At 42.2% G+C, this 23,302-nt stretch overlaps 2 protein-coding genes across 17 annotated transcripts in view; one reads left to right on the top strand and one right to left on the bottom strand.

Annotated features, from left to right (window-relative positions):
* The window catches only part of STN1 (STN1 subunit of CST complex), an 83,386-nt gene extending 65,444 nt beyond the window's left edge, over nucleotides 1–17,942 (bottom strand). For 4 of the 11 annotated variants that reach the window (XM_042855205.2, XM_042855207.2, XM_024100488.3 and 1 more), the window contains exons 1-3: nucleotides 17,809–17,942; nucleotides 2,309–2,546; nucleotides 987–1,107 (exon numbers count right to left, since the gene is read on the bottom strand). The gene's annotated coding sequence lies outside the window, so the exon portion shown is untranslated. Of the gene's footprint in view, nucleotides 1–986; nucleotides 1,108–2,289; nucleotides 2,571–9,438; nucleotides 9,486–10,516; nucleotides 10,582–17,808 lie in introns of all 11 variants that reach the window. The other 7 variants (XM_065552562.1, XM_042855202.2, XM_024100489.3 and 4 more) reach the window with 7 other exon arrangements.
* Nucleotides 17,943–17,984: 42 nt separating this feature from the next.
* The window catches only part of SLK (STE20 like kinase), a 71,981-nt gene continuing 66,663 nt past the window's right edge, over nucleotides 17,985–23,302 (top strand). For 2 of the 6 annotated variants that reach the window (XM_065552543.1, XM_065552542.1), the window contains exon 1: nucleotides 17,985–19,054. In XM_065552543.1, the coding sequence (XP_065408615.1) occupies nucleotides 18,905–19,054 (150 nt within the window). In that variant the 5' untranslated portion in view covers nucleotides 17,985–18,904. Of the gene's footprint in view, nucleotides 19,182–23,302 lie in introns of all 6 variants that reach the window. The other 4 variants (XM_065552546.1, XM_065552545.1, XM_042855196.2 and 1 more) reach the window with 3 other exon arrangements.

Raw genomic sequence — 23,302 nt, 5'->3', positions numbered from 1 at the left:
ATTTATTTCTAGTCTGAATTTGTCTAGCTTCAGCTTCAAGCCACTGGATTCTCTCTCTGCTAGACTGAAGAGCCCATTATCAAATATTGGTTCCCCACATACATACTTACAGGTTGTAATCAAGTCACCCCTAACATTCTCTTTGCTAAGCTAAGTAGATTGAGATCCTTGAGTCTACCACGTTAGGACATGTTTTCTAATCCTTTATCATTCTCTTGGCTTCTCTCTGAACCCCCTTCCAATTTATCAACATCCTTCTTGAATTGTGGGAACCAGAACTGGACACAGTAATCCAGCAGCAGTTGCACCAGTGCAAAATACAGAGACAAAATAACTTCTCTATCCCTACTTGAGATTTCCTGGTTTATACTTCCCAGGACTGCATTGGCTCTTTTGACCATAGCATCAAACTGATCAGCAGGGCCTGCCAAACAGCTGATCGGTGAGTGGCTGGTTGGTGCCGAGCACCCGCTATTATTTTTCCAGGGGTTCTCCAGCCCCAGAACACCCACGGAGTCAGCATCTATGATAATTACCCATAACTATATAAGAGTTATTGTTGAGCAAATAACTTTTTGCCATACTACCAGTACCCAGTTCACTACATGTACAGAATTTCCTGTGAGGCGTTAGTGCATCATCATAGAAAGGGTATTATATGGATTGGAGGAAAAAATAGTCTTGTATCGGATTACCAACCTGATGTTTACGTGTACTCTGTGATGAATACTCTTGTGATTGGGACAGTAATCTGCTAGAGAAACACTTTGTTTACATAATACTGTGTCATACTGCATTTCTTTTACAATAGAACCCCTAGTGCTGCCAGTCGATCCTTGTGAGCAGACCTATATAATGCATGCAAGGATCAGAGACATAGGAAAGGCACTATGGAAGTGCAAGATTGGAGGATCTTGCACCATTTTACAAACATTAATTAAGCCTCACGACATCATTTTATTCCCATTTTGCAGATTGTGACTTACCCAAGGGTTACACAGGAAGTGCAAGGTAGAGCAGGGAATAGAACTTAGTTTTTTCAATTCCTTGTCCTCTGCTTTAGTCACAAGGCCATTCTCCTATGTATCAATAAATCAGTAAAAATACCTGGAAAAGAAATAAGTTAGCTCTATAAATTTAGTAGACGTTACTGACATCTGTGCATTTACTGTTTATGCAGAATAGCCAGAAGCAATAAGCTATCAGACATTTACTAACTATTGACAGCTTGGCAGAAAGCTCCATTTGCCTTCTGTATCTTAAAAGGTATTTAAGAATCATGCTTAAGACTATTTCTGCTCCTACTAATTATGTAACCTTTTTGGAGTGAGAGCAGGAGGAGATAATTAATTCTCTATCACTTGCAGTGCTGTTGGAATGAGCGAAAGAAAAGAAAAAGAAAGAAAGAAAGAAAGAAAGAAAGAAAGAAAGGCTGCCATTAGGATGGAGGGGAGGCGGAGTTTGTAACTTCATTATTCCCTGAGGAAAAATAGACAAGGCAGAGGATAGCTTTTTTTGGACCAGCGAATTTATTATTTGTAAAGCACCAACTATGTGAAAATTGAGAGCAAGAAGATTCCAGGTTCCTTATAAAGGTATTTCTTGGACATTAAATTATTTGTATTACTGTAGTGCCTAAACATATATTATGCATCATTTATTGATCCAAACGTAACAGGATATTAGCTTCCTCGACAATGTTGTCTGGAAGATAGAACAAAGAACTGAAAGTCAAGATTCCTTATATTCCCAGCTCTGCCAAGGACTCACTCTGTGACCTTAGGCAAGTCGTTTAGCTTCTACATACAGTATTTTAATTTAGCCATCTCTAAAATGAGTATAATACCTATCTGGTTTTAAAGCTTAATTTAATTAGTAACATTGAAATCTTGGGTGGAATTGTCTACCATTAGTTATTCATTAAGACACGGTAAAAGACTTCCATACACCATAGCAAGTTTGACCTAAATTCTGCAGCAACGTTCCCTGGTTTCTGTGGTACTCTGTGCACATGCTGTCCTAGTGAGTTAAAGCAGCAGCTGAATTAAGGTCTAGTCTACAATTCAAAAACTACTCTGCTTAGGGATTGAGTTACAACAGGGTAGTCTCCTACATTGTTCAAATATGATTTGATGTTCAAGTGTGATTTGGTGGTAAAGTATAGGTGAGATGGTACCATGTTTTAACAATGTCTAGGGTTACCATATTTCAAGTTCAAAAAAGAGGACGCTGTGGGGTTGGGAGTGGGAGCTGAAGGAGGAGTACAGTTCGGGGAGCTGGAGGGGTTACCTGCAGCAGGGGTACTCACTGGAGGGGGGGGGCAGTGTCACTCTCTGTCGTGATGGTAGGGCAGCTGGTGCAAGCCCAGGATGCAGTAACAGCTGTCAATCAGCGCCTCCCTGCAGGACTCCAGGGCATGGGTGGACAGGATCTGGCAGCTGTTGTGGTGGTGACGAGGGAAGAGAGAATGGACCAATCAGTTGCCAATGCAGAGGAGGAACCAGTCAGGAAGGGGACCAATCAGGGCTCTTTCTGAGCTGCAGCGTCTGCTCTGAAAAAAATCCGGACATCTGAAAAATCCCACCAGGACAGAGGATGGAGTCTCAAAAAAGAGGCAATGTCCAGGAAAACCTGGACGAATGGTAACCTTAAGTGTTAGACTTTAGTAGAACCGTTCAACATTTTTTAAACACAGTCCAGTTCCATCTATGCTGCAAGAATAAACCATGTTTTAAACACATCAGGAGTTGGCAGGGTGGCCCTAGTAATCAAGTCTCCCCAAACTGTAGTTGTTGAGTGTAGATAAGAGTTCATTCTAGACAGAATAATCTTTAAGGCCCCAATTCTGCCCCACGCAGGCAGAAAATGTGACTGGAGTCAATGGGGCACCACACAGATGCAGGGATTTGCCCACCCAGAGCTCCTTGCAGGACTGGGGCCTATCTTTGTTTTCACTTAGAGGAGAAATAAAAGTAACTTGATCCTGACCATTTCTAAACCCGAGCATTTGGTTTCCACATGGAAAGCATTTTCTTGTATCTTTATCACGTCCCTAAATGAAGGCTTATAGCACTTCCTGTCTGAAGACACCTCTTGCAGCAAAGATTTGCAGATGCATCTCCAGAAACAAGCCTGTGAAAGCTGAGTGTGAATGGGAAGAATTGTTTTGAGGCTTCCTTCCACCTCACAGACACATTACTTTCAGTTTTACCTAGGGCAATTCCCTGACCCATTCAGCCATGTGAAAACAAGTTTCTGTTATGCTTCTCAAAGATTAGCTTCTCTCACACTGCTTGTTCTCAGGCTCTGTTAGCCAAGGCTATGAGAAAGATACCAAGAGAATGTTTTGCTGAACTCAATAAAGTTCATATGGGATAAACTGTACGAAAGCAGCTCAAACAGCCATAACTCTTTGCAAAACAGATATAATACAAATTGGGATAAAGTCAGCAATTTCCTGTAGCACTTCATTATAGGAAGCCATTGCTGCGCCTCATCACAAACTACTGTACATTTAGGCAGCCTGAGATCAAGGCCCCCCTCCACTTTCTTCTTCAAAACAAAAATATCTGCTATGATATACAAAGATAAGCAGCTCTGCTCGGTAAAGACAATGTTGTATTTCAGTTAACTGCAGGCCTTCCAAGGCTAGAAAAGTAATAGTCACTGTCAACAAGAGCTTCTGGATCTGTGTAGATTCTTTTGATAAGTTTCTTACAGCATGCTGCATTAGTTGTTCTCAAGCTGCAGATGATGGGCCTCTGGTAGCATGGCCAGCTCCAGCTTTTTTGCCGCCCCAAGCGGCGAAGCGGGGGGAGGAGGGAAATAGAGCCGCGATCGGCGGCACTTCAGCAGCAGCTCTACCGTGCCGCTTCATTCTTCAGCGACAATTTGGCGGCGGGTCCTTCACTCCGAGAGGGACTGAAGGACCCGCCGCCGAATTGCCCCTGAAGACCTGGATGTGCCGCCCCTTTCCATTGGCTGCCCCAAGCACCTGCTTCCTTTGCTGGTGCCTGGAGCCGGCCCTGTCTGGTAGCCAATGAAGCACTTTCTGATAAACTGGCTGGTCACACAGTGCTGGCTCTCCTAACCCCAGCTGCTAAAGTCCAGTTTCTTTCCTAATATTAATTTTTGTGTAAGCAATTGCTGTATTTGCCACATGATGTTCTGATTGAATGTCTCATTGCCCCATCTATATGTTAAAATATGCAAACTATAAAAAGATTTGAGAACCCCCGCTTTGCAGTATTTGTGTTTCCCCAACTCTAATGTAATTAGCCAGTCTCCAGATTCTGCTAAGCCTTTGCTGACTCTCTCTGCCTTGTAAAGAACATTTTGAGTCCACTAGGATGGCACCAAATGGCATGTAATAAGATTTTCTGAGCGCAAATACCTCCTGGACCATTCCCTACCACAACTTTAATTTGCTCAGATCTCTTGGCAAGTCACTCATTTAGAATACTGATCTTATGGATATGCATGACATTCGTGACTCCCTATTATTGCTTCACATACTTAGAAACGGTAAACAAGCATCCTTTTGATAAGCAGGTTTGAAATGTGGTTTGGTTTAATTGTACTTCAGCTTTTGTAAACACCACTCTAAATGTTGCTGAAATTTTATTTTGCATCGTTTCACCACAAACCGCCTCCATGAATTACAACAGATACGACATGTGTAGCTCAATCAAAAGCTGCAGAAATTACTGGATGAAATTATATGGGCTTGTCTTATGCAGATAGTCAGACTAGATGATCCTAATAGTCTCTTCTGGTCTTAATGTATTAATATTGTGGTGATCTGCACTGTAAATTAAAATCCCTTCATTCTGCAAATTAAAGATTCCAAGTCATTTAAGAAAAAGGAGGAATAAAATCAGTTTGCTAGTTATCTGTATTCCAAAAAGCAGATCCTAGTGTCCAACGGTTTGCATGAGCTATTGTTGAACACACAACAGCTACTGTGCTTTGCCTAAACAATCACACTATTAGTATCTATTTCATTACTATGGAAGCTTAAAAATGCTAAATAAAACCATTTTTTATTCTACAATATAATGGTATCTTTGCCTTCAAAAATAAATATTGGAGAATATCTATTATGAAAACTCAAGTAACCCAAGCAACATTCTGCATTTAAAATTATGGTTCTGTATGTGTAATGTATCATTAAACATGCAACCCTAAAATGCCATTTCTTTTAAGTCACTTTTCATCCCCCCCCAAAAAAAACAACAACCATAAACTTACCTGTATTTTAACTGTTTCCCAATTCTAATTTTGTTCAGACTTTCAACTTTACCTTTGCATTAATTAATATTTAGTGTCATTATTTCCTTTGTGTTACTAACCAAGTTTGATTCTACCACATTGCATCTTGTGATTAAAGCATATCTTACTGAAAAACTAATAGTCTTTAGTAATTTTTGTGTGTCAAAATGTTCTAGATTTTGGAAATAAATTTTACTGAGAAATGGGGGATTTTTTTAAATGGTATATGTAAAGAATCAGATCACCTTCTAGACCATGTTTACAGCAAAACCTGAACTAGGTTGACTTGGTGGCCTTAATATAAAAAAGATAATTTAAAAATAACCTAGTTACAAGAGCGTATCACATTACAAATTGTTTTATCTTGAGACTCTGCAGCCCATCAGGACATAAAAGAACATGTCATTAATTTTGGAAACAAGAACCTGTAGTATGGAGGAGGGAAATCAGATTTGGAACAAGAAAAGCCATGCTTGTAGATATAATATGTTCAGAAATGGTTGTGCCATTGCTGACTGAAAGCAATATTGAGATGCAAAGCAGTCTTTATCCCTTAATAAATTCCTAATCCTAACTATTATGTGAACTAGTGAAAATTTTAAAGCCACAAACAAACAAAGCAAATCAGTTTGTGCTCCTGTGCAAGAGGAAAGGTCTAATTACCATTTGGTGGTAAGACAACCGTGGTGGAGCATTTGCAGTGCATGCTTTCATGTGACTGAACTAAGCCTTTTAATACTGATCAGATGGATGGTGCTCTACAGGATTTAAGAACCTTTTCTCATGTTCATATACTGCATAATGAAGTTTTGATCCAATACCCACAGAAGAGCTACAAGATGCCTTTGATTTAAATAAAAGATAATCTCAATTGATTAAAACTGGTTAAAGGGACTAGAGTATTATTATTCCTTTTGGTAATATTATAGACATTTAATTAAACAAAAATAATTATATGTTATTTCTAAAGAAAATCAGATTACCGATTTACTGGTGTACTTCATTAATGCTGTGAAAGACTTTTATAAGAAGTATTTTAAAATGTTCAGTTTAATATATAGGTATATTCCAAAAATAGTGATTCATATTTTTTGAAAGATATACCTATTTAAAACCTACAGGTTCCCCTGGGAACAGTAATTTATTAGAAGTTATACTTGTTACTCAATTAAGAGATTTACAGAGATCTACTAAATGCACACTGTAGTCAACATATTCAGACAAAAGCAACAATCTTACAATAGGAAAGTTAGAGGAATATACATTTCCTAATGTAGCCAACTGTCTAATGTAAACCTATTAGTCCACTGGATATCACATTTTGAGCTACACCTGTGTATTTGAAAGGGCTTTTATCTGACATACTAATGTTTGAATTTCAAAAAAAGGGAAGTTTGATTATGCAATTGTCAAGCAGTTGATGCATATTCACATTACATCTATGAGGCAATACTTAGTTTATCAATTCTAATAAGCATAGCAGCACAGTTTAGCTGACATATTGTATGCAGGATCGACAGTCTATTTCAGCATCCCATTCCTGAACGTGACATTGTAGTTAGCCAGCTAGAAATACGGGGTCAAATATATAACTTCTGTAACAACTCCACTTAAGTCAATAAGTTAACCAGGAATACATTTGGTCCAATACATTTTGCTGAAGTAGAAAAAAAATCCCTTTTTTCAATGTCAGTTCTTAAATAAAAATCAAATATTTGATAGCCCTTCAAGGATTTGCATCTTTAAAATTTCCCAACTTTATTTAATGATATTTAATTTCAAATAAAACCAACTGGATAAAGTGTATCATCTAAAGGTTTCTAGGTATGCTGATAATTTAGTAATGTTGACATTTTATTTGTCATTCAGCCTCAAAATTTAACATCCAACTGAGATGAAGGCAGCTAGCTGTTTGCAGACCCTACAAGGCAGCCCTACATCAGTTCCACATTGAGAAGGATTTATTCACAGACAGAAGGGCTAGTAATGGTGTTAAACAATCTAAAATTCTGCAGAAAATACCAACTAAGACCTTAGGCTGCTGGTGTGTTGAGCTCACTACCTTGTACTCTATCAGTCTGCATCAATTTGCTGCCTCTTGCCTTACGCTTGGACTGTAAACTCTTGGGGTAGAAACTGTATTTTTATTATGTGTATTTACAGCACCTAGCACAATGAGGTCCCAGCCCATGACTAGGGCAATTAGGCCCTACGATAATACAATCAATCAATTTGTAAGCAGGGTCGGCACTTGAGCTCTCCCCTGGTATTTAGTGATGAGCTGAGGAAGAAGACTTCATGAACCCACCTTGTTTGCATAGCTATGTCCATTCTGCCTAGGAACGCAGCATGACGGCAATGTTTTGCTCAAATGATCATTTTTCACTGGTGTTGGATTACAACTCACCTTGTTATTGGGAGCAAGGCTAATCATAGAATTCTAGGAATGGAAAGGACCTCCAGAGGTCACCTAGTCCAGTCCCCTGCACTCATGGCAGGGCTAAGTATTAACTAGACCATCCCTGACAGGTGTTTGTCTAACCTGCTCTTAAAAATCTCCAACAATGGAGATTCCACAACCTCCCTAGGCAATTTATTCCAGTGCTTAACCCCGCTGACAGTTAGGAAGTTTTTCCTAATGTCCAACCTAAACGGACCTTGCTGCAAGTTAAGCCCATTGTTTCTTGTCCTATCCTCAGAGGCTAAGGAGAACAATTTTTCTCCCTCCTCCTGGTAACAACCTTTGATGTAGTTGAAAACTGTTATCTTCCCCCTCAGTCTTCTCTTCTGCAGACTAAACAAACACAATTTTTTCAGTCTTCCCTCATAGGTCATGTTTTCTAGACCTTTAATCATTTTTGTTGCTCTTCTCTGGATTTTCTCCAGTTTGTCCACATCTTTCCTGAAATGTGGCGCCCAGAACTGGACACAATACTCCAGTTGAGGCCTAATCTGCACAGAGTAGAGCGGAAGAATTACTTCTCGTGTCTTGCTTACAACACTCCGGGTAATACATCCCAGAATGATGTTTGCTTTTTTTGTAACAGTGTTACACTGTTGACTCATATTTAGCTTGTGATCCACTAGGAGTCCCAGATCCCTTTCCGTAGTACTCCTTCCTAGACAGTCATTTCCCATTTTGTATGTGTGCAACTGATTGTTCCTTCCTAAGTGGAGTACTTTGCATTTGTCCTTATTGAATTTCATTCTATTTACTTCAGACCATTTCTCCAGTTTGTCCAGAGCATTTTGAATTTTAATCCTATCCACCAAAGCACTTACAACCCCTCTCACCTTGGTATCATCCGCAAACGTTATAAGTGTACTCTCTGCCATTATCTAAATCATTGACGAAGGTATTGAACAGAACTGGACCCAGAACTGATCCCTGCAGGATCCCACTCAATATGTGCTTCCAGCTTGACCGTGAGCCACTGATAACTACTCTCTGGAAATGGTTTTCTAATCAGTTCTGCACCCACCTTATAGTTGCTCGATCTAGGTTGTATTTCCCTACTTTGTTTATGAGATACAGTATAAAAAGGCTTACTAAATTCAAGATATGCCACCTTTATCACTTCCCCCCATCCACAAGGCTTGTTATCTTGTAAAACCCTTATAATAAAGGGTTGTTATCCTTGTTGTGTGAACTAAGGGCATCAGAACATTGCTTGGCATACCCTGATTGAGGGACTCACCCTCAACTAATCTGCACTCGCTAGACAGGCCACAAGAGTGCCAAAGAACAGTGGAGTTGAGAGACAAGTGGAGTGAGGACAAGTATTTGGTGGTGTGGGCTCTGCCTAAGGATCCTAGACACCATTTGACTCTTCCTCTCTCCACTGTGTAATAACAGAGTGGATTAAGACTCAATTGAGTCTTTTGGTGCAGACCAGTAGAGCTGAAGACAATGATAACCAGGTCTAAGCATTAGACTTGCTTTGGGCAGTGTCTCTGATGCAAGAAGCTGCCCAGTCTGCACTAGCAGTGAGGTTTCCCCATTAACAGTGGAAATCACTGACAGCTGTGTTACATGGTTAAGACATTCCAGAGCATGCGGTGTGGCGAGCAGCTGGCAGAGCAGCTGATGTCAGAGCGAGTGCCTGGACAGTGAAGCAAGCAAGGTGCCTACCCTCCACCCCTGCCCAGGTTGGGAGGTGAACTCACACAGATGCACTTCTGACCTCTGGGTCTTCACTGACCATGGACAACAACTGTATAGTGGAGAGAGAAGGGAGGGGCACATTAAAGGAGCTTTTGGTTGTTGGACTTAAAAACCTGAGGCAAAAGGACACTGTCCAACATACTCTGGGTTGGGTGTTTTGCTCACAGTTTTATGCTTATGAATCCTTCTTGCGGCATTTTCCCAAGTTAATGCCAGGTTACTTCCCTTGTTTTTATTAACATTTTCTATTCTACACTCAGACTCTGTGCTCGTGAGAGGGGAAGTATTGCCTCTTAGAGGCACCCAATGGGTGGTGTGTAATTGTGCCAGATTACTGAGTGTGGGCTCGAGCCGGTTCTGTGTTGTATGTTGAAAAGGAACCCCTAGATATTGAATCCAGCCCTACTTGCTGCCGACTCCAGCTGGCAGAAGGGTTACAAATTAAATAATAATAAATGTGTTCTGTGTATTGAAGTTTTCACAGCACAAATACCAAATAATTCCATAGCAGTTTCCCCAGATTAAAAAACAACCCTATATAAATCCATCAGAAGCAAACAAGGAGCCATGCAATGGATTGTTTCAAGGTCATTGTTATGAGCCAGAATATTGATTCAGATTAACAATGTAATGATAGCCCTGGAACCTGTTCTTTCAGAGACTGACCTCCAGCATTATTCTTTCTTCTTATCTGCCCCATAAATTCCTGAATTATTTCCATTATACAAACAGAGACTTAATGACAGCAATCAAGAATGGAAAAAAATGGGTTTGTGCCTTTCTATGGATTCTTTATGAACTAGCCATGAAAGTCTCCCCCCACCCCCCGGAATGAGGGTTTCTTTTTACCCTAGATTTAGCAACCACACTCCTTCAATTAACAGCTGAGAGCTTTGCATAGGCACTGCTGAGTCATTCAAGACTTCCAGCAAGAAATGGGAAAATATGATTTGACATTTGTGACTTTTTTGGGTGGGAGTGGGGCAGAAAAACAGCCTCTCAGGCCTTCCTTATACATCAAAGAAACTAAAAAGGGTACAAATCCATTTATTTTCTCATATTCAGATCACCGTTACTGACCTGGGTTTGTGTGCATGCACTCTCTGATGATACTAGAAACTCCTCACAGACTTTGCTGTACGGGACTAGCAAGTCAAAAACAAGACAAAGAAGTGCGTTATTTAGGACTGGTAAACAAGTGCCTAGCACACTGTTGGCACTTGTTATGTAAATAAAACTAGAGCCCAGGAGAAGGGGGCAGCATGGTAAAGAGTGTGAAGTTGAGAATAGGGAAGAGGTCTCAAAGGGAGGAGTAAAATGTAGAGATTAAGATGAGCATAGCAAGGAAGCGGAAAAGAGAATGAAATGACAGCAGAGACGCAGGTGAAGAAAGTATTACATAGAAGCCTCTAGGTGAGCTGGAATGGGCTGAAATTGATGTGATAAGAGACAGTGAGTGAATGGAGGAATTCAAAGAGGAGGGTGACATGGTCAGAGCAGTGGGAGAGGCAGATGGCTGATGATGCAATGGGAAGAGATGAGAAGCAGGGAGGTCAGACAGATGGTAAGTGGGCTGTAGTCCACGAAAGCTTATGCTCTAATAAATTTGTTAGTCTCTAAGGTGCCACAAGTACTCCTGTTCTTTTTTTTTTGGTAATCAAAGTGAGATAAGAGTAGCTTACGGACAAGGGTAAAGAAAAAGTCAAATGACACAGACAAGATAGATATTGGAGAGGTCAATGGAAATAATTTTGGAGATGGCAGCTGACACCAAGAAGAGATGTCAGAGGGGCAGCTAGAGATTCAAGAAAGGGTTGGGTGTTTTAAAGAGAAGAATTAGGAGTTACCCTGGTAAAGATGGTAGCTGAAGCAACTGAACAGGGTAGAGGAATGACCGGACTCTGAGAATGGGGAAGCCATGAAGGAAGAGTCAGTAGGGCCTGAGAAAAAACAAGAAAAGGTGTCACACTGTGATTAAGTGTCAAAGGTGGCAGACAGATACAGGAGGATGAGACTAGATAGGTCCCTTAGAGTTAGCTAGAAGTCAGTAAAATTGGTGACCTTGTTCATGGCAGTTTCAGTGGAGTGGAGGCAATGGAAACCCTTAGACAGATTGGAAGAGATCACCCAAAGAGTGGGTGGACAGGAAATCAAGACAGCAAAACTTTAAACATAAATAAATAAATAAATAAATAAATAAAATGCATACACTACACAGTTAAGAATTTTGGAAAGGTGAGAGAGGAAATAGGGCAGCAGTTAGAGGGTCATGTTAGTTTGCAGAATATTTTAGTTTTATCTTGGTGCAGGGATCACAAAATAAAGCAGAGGAGAGATCAGTTAAAGGGTAGTATTAAAGGGGGAACTAGGGACAGAGGGAAGTGAGAAGGAATGAGGTCAAGGGGGCAGACAGAGTTTAGACTTTAGAATAAGAAAGTAGGAGAGAGACTTCAGAGTCGGAAACAAAGGAGGTGGCAGTGGAATTAGGGTTTTAGTGATGGATCAGGAGTGAAAGATATTTCTAGGTCAATATATTCAATGCAGAACCGAAATAGTTTTCTTTTTGCAAGACTTGACATTAATCTGCTTCAGTGAAATAAATCCCTGACCAACTTTCAAAGGCTACTGAAGTAAATTGGTGAAGGAGGAATTGTAATTTACCTATTGGTCACTTTTACTTTTCATCTCTAGCATTTGGAAGCATTTACAGTTGCTAAAAACCTCTTGCCTCCAGAAATAGATTGAGTTCCATATATCCTACTCCAGACCAGGAAATCAGTACAAATAGGGAAGGAGTTGCTACTGCCACTTAACCTTCATCTTATAGTGTATATTTTTAGGATTGTCTGGCAAGATATTACTCTGTTATAGCAGAAATAAGGGAAGAGAAACTTGTGTCTCAGACTTTCCATGACTTGGTCAGATGACTAAAGGGAGGAGTATAAAAATATTGCTTGAGCATGCAGGGGTGTAATCAGGAATGCCAAAACACAACTGGAGTTGCAGCTAGCAAGGGATGTGAAAGGTAACAAGAAGGGTTTCTACAGGTATGTTAGCAACAAGAAAAAGGTCAGGAAAAGTGTGGGACCCTTAATGAATGGGTAGGCAACCTAGTCACAAGTGACGTGGAAAAAGCTGAAGTACTCAATGCTTTTTTTGCCTCGGTCTTCACAGGCAAGGTCAGCGCCCAGACTGCTGCACTGGGCAACACAGTATGGGGAGGAGGTGAGCAGCCCTCAGTGGTGAAAGAACAGGTTAAGGACTATTTAGAAAAGCTGAACATGCACAAGTCCATGAGTCCAGATATTATGCAGCCGAGGGTATTGAGGGAATTGGCTGATGTAATTGCAGAGCCATTGGCCATTATCTTTGAAAACTCCTGGCGATTGGGGGAGGTCCTGGATGATTGGAAAAAGGCAAACATAGTGCCCATCTTTAAAAAAGGGAAGAAGGAGAACCTGGGGAAATACAGACCGGTCAGCCTCATCTCAGTTCCTGGAAAAAAATCATGGACCAGATCCTCAAGGAAACCATTTTGAAACACTTGGAGGAAAGGAAGGTGATCAGAAACAGTCAACATGGGTTCACAAAGGGCAAATCATGCCTGACCAACCTGATTGCCTTCTATGATGAGATAATTGGATCTGTGGATATGGGGAAAGCAGTGGACATGATCTATCTTGACTTTAGCAAAGCTTTTGATACGGCCTCCCACAGTATTCTTGCCAGCAAGTTAAAAAAGTATGGATTGGATGAATGGACTATAAGATGGATAGTAAGCTGGCTAGATTGTTGGGCTCAATGGGTAGTGATCAATGGCTCGATATCTAGTTGGCAGCCGGTATCAAGCGAAGTGCCCCAGGGGTCGGTCCTGGGGCCGGTTTTGTTCAACATCTTTATTAATGATCTGGATGATGGGATAGATAGCACCCTCAGCAAGTTCGTGGATGACACTAAGCTGGGGGGAGAGGTAGATATGCTGGAGGGTAGGGATAGGGTCCAGAGTGACCTAGACAAATTGGAGGATTGGGCCAAAAGAAATCTGATGAGGTTCAACAAGAACAAGTGCAGAGTCCTGAACTTAGGATGGAAGAATGCCATGCACCGCTATAGGCTGGGGACCGACTGGCCAAGCAGCAGTTCTGCAGAAAAGGACCTGGGGATTACAGTGGACAAGAAGCTGGATATGAGTCAACAGTGTGCCCTTGTTGCCAAGAAGGCTAACGGCATTTTGGGCTGTATAAGTAGAGGCATTGCCAGCAGATCGAGGGACGTGATCATTCCCCTCTATTCGACATTGGTGAGGCCTCATCTGGAGTACTGTGTCCAGTTTTGGGCCCCACACTACAAGAAGGATGTGGAAAAATTGGAAAGAGTCCAGCAGAGGGCAACAAAAATGATTAGGGGGCTGGAGCACATGACTTATGAGGAGAGGCTGAGGGAACTGAGATTGTTTAGTCTGCAGAAGAGAAGAATGAGGGGGAATTTGATAGCTGCTTTCAACTACCTGAAAGGGGGGTTCCAAAGAGGATGGATCTAGACTGTTCTCAGTGGTACCTGATGACAGAACAAGGAGTAATGGTCTCAAGTTGCAGTTGTGGAGGTTTAGGTTGGATATTAGGAAAAACTTTTTCACTAGGAGGGTGGTGAAGCACTGAAATGGGTTACCTAGGGAGGTGGTGGAATCTCCTTCCTTAGAGGTTTTTAAGGTCAGGCTTGACAAAGCCCTGGCTGGGATGATTTAGTTTGGGATTGGTCAGGGGGTTGGACTAGATGACCTCCTGAGGTCCCTTCCAACCCTGATATTCTATGATTCTATGACTACAAAAACCTTTCATCTGAGGATCTGAAATCGCTTTACAAACATTAAGTACAAGAAAAAAGTGGAACTACAACATGTCAAACCTTATTGCTCAATCACTGAGTTTTTATGGCATCTCTTCACCACATACTGGTACTTCATTGTTTATGTGATCTGTAGATCTCCTGGAACTTGGAAGCAGGGAGATTGTCTACATACCAGTCTAAAGCACAAAGCACATTTGGGGCTTTATATAATGTGTAATTCTTTATCTATTGACATGGTTACAGGGCTGGCTGCACCTCTACCTCTCCCCGCTTCTGGTCTCTGAGTGCACCAGGTCTCAGGCCTGGTGCCTTTACCTGTCCCAGGCTGGAATTGTGCAATTCTCCCCACTCATAAACCAGGCCCTGGGCTACAGGACCTTGTGCATCACCTCCTTTTTATTTTACAAATCTGACTGAATTTAAGTACCCACAGTTCTTTCTTTCCTTCGGGAGTCTGTGACCAGTAATATATTGTGATCAGACAGCCTTCTTAAAACCAAAGTATTGTTTATTTTAAACAGTAGGAACAAAGCTTTTAGAGAAAAAAGGTTTTAAAAACAATCTACACTTATTTCTCTCTGACTTAAAGGCTTACCATCCGCTGACGGTAACCTTGGCAGGCCTAACTTTTTCAGAAATCCCAGAAGGTGCCTATCTTCGTTTGGTTGCCCCAAAATGCTCCTCTCCTCGTACCTCTCTTTTGAGAATATGTTCCTTTTTAAACCTTTTGATCTCCAGTATGTGTGGGCCTTTTCCTGCACTGGTATTATCTCATAACATCCCTCAAGTATCTGCAGAGAAGTAACTTATCTTGAGCCATTTGTTCACTCTCTGCTTGTCTTTACTTACAACTCATATTAAACTACACCAAAATATTCATAGAATAAATGGTCTAAGAACCAGGTCAACATACAATATTCATAAATTATTTCAGAGCAGTTCCAATTCCATGACACCCACATTACATAGGGATAAACTGATGCACAGAAGGGTAAAGTGAATTGCTTACAGAGTAAGTTAGTCACAGGACACAAGAGTCCCAATTCCCTAACCCCTGCTCTATCCAACAGAGCATCCTCACAACTACATTCACTCTCAAGCGACACTAGAAAAGTTCCTGTCTTTGGGCTTGACCCACCTACTTCTGACATAAGCTCTTGGGCTTAATCCAACTTCTGTTGAAGAAAATGGTAGCTGGACTGGTTTTAGGGCTACAGGATAAAACTTGTGCTTACACTTTCCACTTGTTTTGATGTCCTGTCAATGGACTGGTTCAAAGGATGTTAATCTTGGTTTGGAGCCAAATATCAATCTTTGTAAAAAGCAAGCTTTTACATAACTGAATGCCAATAGAAATGCTTTTTAAAAAAAATTCAACTTTTATTTTTAAAACCAAACTGACTTTGTTATTATTCAGCCTGAGGGAAAATTGGACGGTTAAAATCCGGAGATTTCATAATTTAAAGTGGGAAACATTGAGAACCCAGGAAAATCAATTTTTAAAAAAAATATTCAGCCATAACGGTTTCTTTCTCCAAACCATCTTCATGCAACTTCCAAATGAACCTGGTAGCTTTGACTGGCCAATCGGAATCCAGGTGTGGTGGGAAAACAGAATAGTCTGGATGGCTGTTGTCATTTTATCACTACCTCACATCCATAACTGGGCAGCACAGCTCTGGTACCTGCCACCTGTGTTGGGAAGGAGTCAACACAGAGAGAAAAACTACGAAGCCCAAGATTCTCCTTGAGATCAGTTTTACCATCCATCTCCTCAGAAATATTTGGGAGGCCCCTTGTTCTGTCAGTGCTAGCAAATAATTCTGGACTGGTAATAGAACCTTAGGTCATGCATGACATTGTGTTAATACTTAGATTATAAGCTCTTTGGGGCAGGGACTGTCATTTTGTTCTGTGTTGGGACAGCATCTGGCACTATATGACACCGGTCCATGCCAGGGGGTTCCTGAGTACTACTGCAATACAAATAATATCCTTATCACTAATTAATGCAATGTCAGCAACTTTCTGGAACTGAAAGGTTTTCCATTCCTCCACAAACAGTTTGATACCAAGTTCAGCTCCTACCTACCGCTCTGCCCTTGTTTCTTTTTATTCCACTTCCCCAGTCTTCATTGTGCCCTTCTCCATATTAGCTGTGACTTATTCCATGCAACCTTCTTCCTAATGTACCCCCCACCACATTATCATTTTCTAAGACCCTCCTTAAATAATACTTCTTTCAAGAATATTATAAGTCTTAGCCCTTCCCATAGTAGAGAATAAAACAGATGAGAGACTTAAAAAAAAATGTAACTAACAAGAAGTCGTTGACATTACTGCTCAAGCTGCTTTTCTATCTGAGGTCTTGTCTACACTATAAAATTAGGTCGGCTTAGCTAAATAGCTCAGAGATTTGAAAAATCCACAGCCCTGAGTAGCATACTTAAGCCAATTTAAATCCCTGTGAATTCTTCCATCAACCTACCTACTGCCTCTCCGGGAGTAGGATTACTTACACCGACAGGAGAATCCCTCTCGTCAGCATAGATAACGTCTACACTGAAGCACTATAACAGCTGCAGCTGTGCCACTGTAGTGTTTCAAGTGTAGACAAGCCCTAAATGGTTAAAAGAGAATATAATCATTGTAATATCTTAGTACTATACCTCATGGACATTCATGAATTTATATTCATCCCTCCGTGAGATAGGAATGCATCATCATCCCCATTTTAGACGGAGAACTGAGGCACAGAGAGATGAAGGGTCTGATCTTTGGAGGTCCTGAGTATCCAGAATGCCCAATCTAAGTCAATGGCAACTAGAGGTGCTTGGCCCATCTGAGAATCAAATGCTACGCCGTTTGCCCAATGTCACACAGGAAGTGACCAAGGTGGGAGGCAGAGGTGGGAATCCAGCTCTCTCAAGTCCCAATCCAATGTCTCAATTCAAGGCCATCCTGCCTCCCCTTTGCATCCTACCCCTTGTCTAGGATTGTCTGTTTGAATTGGACAGCCAGCTCACCTTCTTTGTGCGTAACACACCAGACAGTTTTTGTGTCATATAAACAACAGTAGCATTACAACAGGATCCCTGATACAGTGAGTGGGGGGGGGGCAGAAGAAGCAAGTAGGGGGCCCTGCCAAACACAGGACGCAATGACACCACACCCTGCTGTGACCCCAAGCGCTAGTCTAGACACCACTCTGCTCCAGAAACCAAGTACAGGGCCAGAGCCTCTGGCACAACCCCCCCCCCCCCTCCAGCTAAACTGCCCCTACCCCCCCAAACTTACACCCTCCCACCGGCGCGCTCTCCCATCACGCCCTGGACCGTGTGCCCTCCCTCAGGGGATGGCGGTGAACCACCCACACCCTGCCCCAACCTGTCCCCTGCCCACGTCGCTGCCAGGGAGGGGCCAACGGGGGGGGGGTCAGGAAAGGGGAGTACACCCGTCCCCTCCCCCCACGCGGGGCAGTCAGAAAGAAGGGCGCCCCCGCGAGGGAAAAAACACCATCTTACCCGCCCGAGAGCTCAGCGCGCTCCTATTGGCCCCTCGCGGGCTCTCCGGGATCACGTGGAAGAGGACGTTAACTACCGTTTAAGCCGGTCCTCTAACCCCGCCCTTTTCTCCAGCCGGCGAGTGAGCGTGAGGGGAGGGGAAAAAGTCTCCGGGCTCGCCTGTCCGTGCGCATGCGCCAAGGGGGGGGGGGAAGTCGGTAAATGGAGGGGGGTGCGCGCGCGCGCTAGAGAGGTGAGGCTCGGCCGGGCGAGCGCGCCGCGAGAGACGGTTCCGGACATGGGGGCGAGAGGCGCGCGCGAGCGAGTGACTGACTGACTGAGGGAGAAGACGGAGGCCGCCGCGGCTGGAGGAGCCTGACGCTCCGCCCCTCCCCCAGCCGGCCCTGAGCGAGGAGACGCCGGTTGCCGCCCGGAGAGAGAGCGGCCGCCTGGGCTCTGCGCCTGTGAGGAGGAAGCGGGGAGACGCCGTCTCCTGCCCTGGGACCCTGCCGCCCTCCCCGGTGTAACTAGGGGGACCGGACATCCCTTCCTCGGGGGCTGCCGGGGGACCCCGCGCCCCTCAGGGAGAGGAGGCGAATCCCACTCCGGGGAGAGGGGGCCCCAGGTGCCGGCCCCCCCCCCCCCCGCGCCAGCGAGCCGTCTCCAGTGGGGTAGGAGCCTCCACCCAGGATGTGAGTGAGGAAGTTCGTGCTTCGTCCCCACCCAGCCTCGGACGCTGAAGCCTCCGTTCCCGGGGCGAGCGGAGACCCGGGCGCTTGTCGCCGATGTGACGGCCCCGCAGCCGGCTGTTGTCGAATAGCGATTCAGGGAGAGACTCGAGGCGGGGAAATAACCCAGCCCGCTAAGCACCGAGGGGGATCTCATCCCGCCCCCTGCCTCCGCGCTGCACCACCGGGCCAGGGGCTTTCCACGCGCGGCCGCGTGGGGGGCTCGTGCGGGGCAGCGCACCGGCAAGACACTTCTTAGCTTTTCCCTTGCCGGAGAAGGTGGAGTGAGACCTCGTGAGACGCTGCTCAGAGAGCTGCTGCTGTTCCCACCCTCTGCGGTTTTCTTTTAATTTTGGAACAAGTTTGGGTTTTTTTGAAGGGAGGAAAAAATGTCTTTCTTTAACTTTCGTAAAATCTTTAAGCTCGGTGGCGAGAAGAAAAAGAAACAATATGAGAACGTCAAGAGAGACTTGAATCCGGAGGAGTTCTGGGAGATTATAGGAGAGCTGGGAGATGGTGCTTTTGGTAAAGTGTTCAAGGTAAGAGAGAACTTGACAAGTGGCAACTAAGCCTCATGTGATATTGTTTCTTGAAATAAGTGCATCGCAAGCTTACCCTTCTATACAGCCTGTTGTCTGAGGATCTCAAAGCATCCTTCTAACCTAGGTAAGTATTATGCCCATTTTACACTTTGGGAAACTGAGGCAAATAGGTTGTGATTTGCCCAGTCACATAGCCAAACATTGACAGCACTGTGCTACCTGAAATTCCTAATCATCACAAAGAATCATAGAAACTGGAGATGGAAAAGTCCTATTAGGTCATCGGCCCGCCCTCTCCTCCAACCCGCCACTGCTGAGTTGTTCCCTGCTCCTGCATTTTTTTCCCTCCAGTGTTTTGTTCAGTCTGGCTTTTAATCTGTCAAGGGATAGGCTTCTCTAGTCAGGCATAAGCTCAGTTTTCTTTCCCTGGCTACTTTATCAAACTTAAAAGTAAAATAGACTTAAATGTCTCTTATAGTAGCATGAGTGCTGATCTTGTGATATTTTTAATGAGTTCATTTGCCTTAATAGAATATCTTGTTCTCTTATCAGATTGAATTAAATGCCCCAGGGCTATCCAGGTTTTTCTTTTTTTAAGGATGTGTGTGCTGGCTGTCCTAACTTGTTTCAATGACTTGATATAAAATGTTGAAATATAGCAATATAAGTTATATTTGTATAGGCTATTTACTATCTGAAACTTCACAGAAGAAACCTACATTGTAATAGTTTTAAATTTGTTTCATAAAGACACTATCAGATGTCAAGAAATAAACTCATGCCTTCAAACATTCTTCTCTGCTGACTTTGGGTTTCACACAGGGTGTCAATGCCTCTAGTTTGTTTTATGGAGTGTGTGGTGTTTGATGTTTCTTGATGGCAAGGAGGGAACTGCAGCCTCAAGCTCATTAGGGAACAGATATGATGCAGGAAGGTGATATCTTGAGCAGATTCATGGGACAGGGATAAAGTGTAGAAAAAAGGATGATGCATTGTTGCTGGAAAGTAACTGTTTCAGTCAAGAAGTTTTCATGTTTAAAATACTACATTTCAGTGGGAATACAAAATGGTTTACACCAGGGGTTCTCAGCCTTTTTCTTTTTGAGTCCCCCTCCCCCCAGCATGCTATAAAAACTCCACGGCCCACCTGTGCCACAACAACTGTTTTTCTGTAAATAAAAGCCAGGGTTAGGGGGTAGCAAGCAGGGCAATAGCTTGGGGCCCTTTGCCACAGGGGGCCCTACGAAGCTAAGTTGCTCAGACTTTGCCTTCAGCCCTGGGTGGCGGAGCTTGGAGCCCCAGGCTTCAGCTCCAGGCAGTGGGGCTTTGGCTTTCTGCCCTGGGACCCAGCAAGCCTAATGCCAGCCCTGCTTGGCGGACCCCTGAAACCTACTCGCGGCCCCGCAGGAGGCCCTGGATCTTGGTTGAGAACCACTGGTTTACACAGTTTCCTTTTCCTCCAGCAAATAGCTGCTATTCTGGACAGAAGCAATCCTGGCATTTTCTTATGTTTCTTTTCCAGATTGTTAGAGGGAATAACGCTTTCCATTAACGTTTTTTAAATTGCATCTGTTGCATGCTTTCCTTTTCACTACGGCCATGTCTGCGTACAGCGCTGCAGTGACGTAGTTGTACCGACACAGCTGCGCCACTGCAGCGCATCTGTTGAAGAGCTCTCCCGTCAGTGTAAAAAAACTCACCTCTGCGAGTGGCAGAAGGTATGTCGATGGAAGAAGCTCTTCCACTGACGTGGCACTGTGCACGCAAGCGCTTATGTCGCTGTAACTTATGTCGCTCGGGGGTTGTAATATTTACAAACCTGAGCAACGTAAGTTTTGCCGACATAATCTGTAGTGTAAGATATAGCCAAACTCAGAAAACTTCTTCTAATTCCAGAGTCTGGTTTTCAGGACTCTTCTATGTAAATAACATCCTTTTAAAGGAACACAGAACTTGATTATTTTATTTTTTTAAAAGCAAAGTTGAGATTTTCAAAGCAGGGATTGGTACATCTTCCAAGAAAATAAATGGATGATGTGTATCTAAATCCGTTAGATTGTTTTGAAAATGTCAATCGAATCTGGGTAAAATCATGTAGTGAGCTCCCCTGAGAGCAGCACCAGTGATCTTGTGATACCAGTGCATGATGCAGAACAGTGAAATTGTTCATTTTGGCATTTTGAGTATGAACGAAGTAAACCTAATAAAAGAGATTTAGCTCCCCCCACAGTAAGTACACATTTTTCAGCAGAAAGTGTGACTTCTAATTTGATGATGTCTCTGCATTCAGAAAACAAAACTTTTAAATGCTGAAGTTGTTCACAATTTTAACAATTTTCAAACTAAAAATATTTTTAAAGACTATTGGTATTTAGATTATAGTATTAATGACACTTGGAATTCCACAGTCTTGTGAGAGAACAAGTAACAAACTTTTTTAGTTGAATGCAAAAATCTGTCAATTTTCACATATTTTAACACTACTGAAAACTCCCTCAATTTTAAAAAGTGGAAAGTGGCCGATAACTAGCAGTAGGATTGCTCATATTTTCTGAGGAAGATGTCTAAACTACACATCCTATATGTATTGTAGCTTGTTCACTGAGGCTGTTACACAGAAACTTAGTTCCAAGTGTTGGAGTACGTCACAATCTTAACTCCTTTACATATCCTGGCGGTTTCTAAACAGAGACGCATAACATGTTTGACTAAAATTATTGGAAAGATGTTGAATTATTTCAATAAAGCAGACCTGTTGCCTTTTAAAGACAATTTGTATTTAGTGATTTATAAAACAACGAATTCATACCAACACATTTTGGAAAAACTACTTCCTCGCCTCCTTCCTCTCCCCCCCCCCCCCCCCCGCCTCCAAATTATCTTTTTGAGCATGCCATTCTTTGCTAATGTCATTAATGTGCTTTAGTACTGTGTGTGTGTGTATATATACTAACTACATCTTGAATACCAATAAATGGTTAAATTACAAAGCAAGTATAAATAAATCTGCTGAAAAGTGATTAGAGCTAAGCTTTATCTGGCATCCAGAAGGGGGTGGGGCAAATAGAGCTGTTCAGTCACAATTCCATTCTGAAACTAACAGCCAAACCATGTTAGTTAAGTAGATCCCGGATCTCAAAGCCTTTTTACCCAGTGAATCTAAATCAAGCCACCTTTGTTATCTTGCATAAAAGCAGTGAAGAGTACTCAAGTGTCTTCTCATAGAAGTATTAGTTTTTATTCCTTGAGTGAACATAATTTTCATGGATACCTGAATGTCAGAAGCTTAAGGGAAATAACGTACTACTTCCACAGCCCAGTTTTCTCTGAATTGGATTTAAGTAGACTAAAACATTTTTTTTATGTTAAGACCCTAGGAACCTTTGTGTAAATGTCCGTATTCTCAAAGTTTCAGCAGATTTACAATAAAAGAACACTAAACAAATCAGATTTTGTTTCTTGGGTATTTAATGCAAAACAAAGATCAGGGTGCTTACTTGATATAGCTTACATTTATAGAAACATCTTTTAAGTAGTCATAATTCATTTTCAGTTGACAAAATATGCTTAAGCAACCCCCTAAAACAACATTTTTCTTGAACATATTTGTTACTATTGGTCATATGAAATTGACTTGATTAATTTTATTAATATAAATTTATTTAATACAGGATATATTAACCTAACAAAATGTAGTTGAAGTCTTTAGGATATCTAAGTTGTGGGTTAAATTTTTTTCTGCTAATGGTATGGTTCTTTTTCTCTTCCTAATCATTTATCTGCTTCCAGTTCAATTCAGTTTTATTAGATTGCATATGACATGTCTCTTGCAAATACAAAAAGAAAAATATACACAATCTAAAACAAAAACATCCATATAATTTAAAATGTCAATCAGAAATGCATAAAAACTCTTCTTTGGTACAATGCTAAAAGACCAAAAATTGCCACCGATGTAATTACTACTAGGGATTGAGAAAATACTTAAAACATCTTTTGAAATAATGTTAAAAAAAAAAAAGAGGGAGAGGTAAAATCCACTGTGCTCTCAGAAGCTGAAAAATTCTGTAGTTCAAAAATAATGAGGTAGCCCTTCCAACACTCTAGATTTACATGGGCAAAAATAAAAATGTGAAGGAACTTGTTCATATCTGCCTCTAAGGATAGCAATTTCCATGGTTTGGAATCTTGGTTAAATGAGGATTTGATAACTCATTAAAATGAAAACATGACTATCTTCAAAGT

The sequence above is a fragment of the Chrysemys picta genome, chromosome 7 (assembly GCF_011386835.1).
Source record: "Chrysemys picta bellii isolate R12L10 chromosome 7, ASM1138683v2, whole genome shotgun sequence".
In the NCBI taxonomy this organism is placed as follows: Eukaryota; Metazoa; Chordata; order Testudines; family Emydidae; genus Chrysemys; species Chrysemys picta.
The sequence above is the reverse complement of the archived record's forward strand: the minus strand, read 5'-3'. Positions and strand labels throughout refer to the sequence as shown.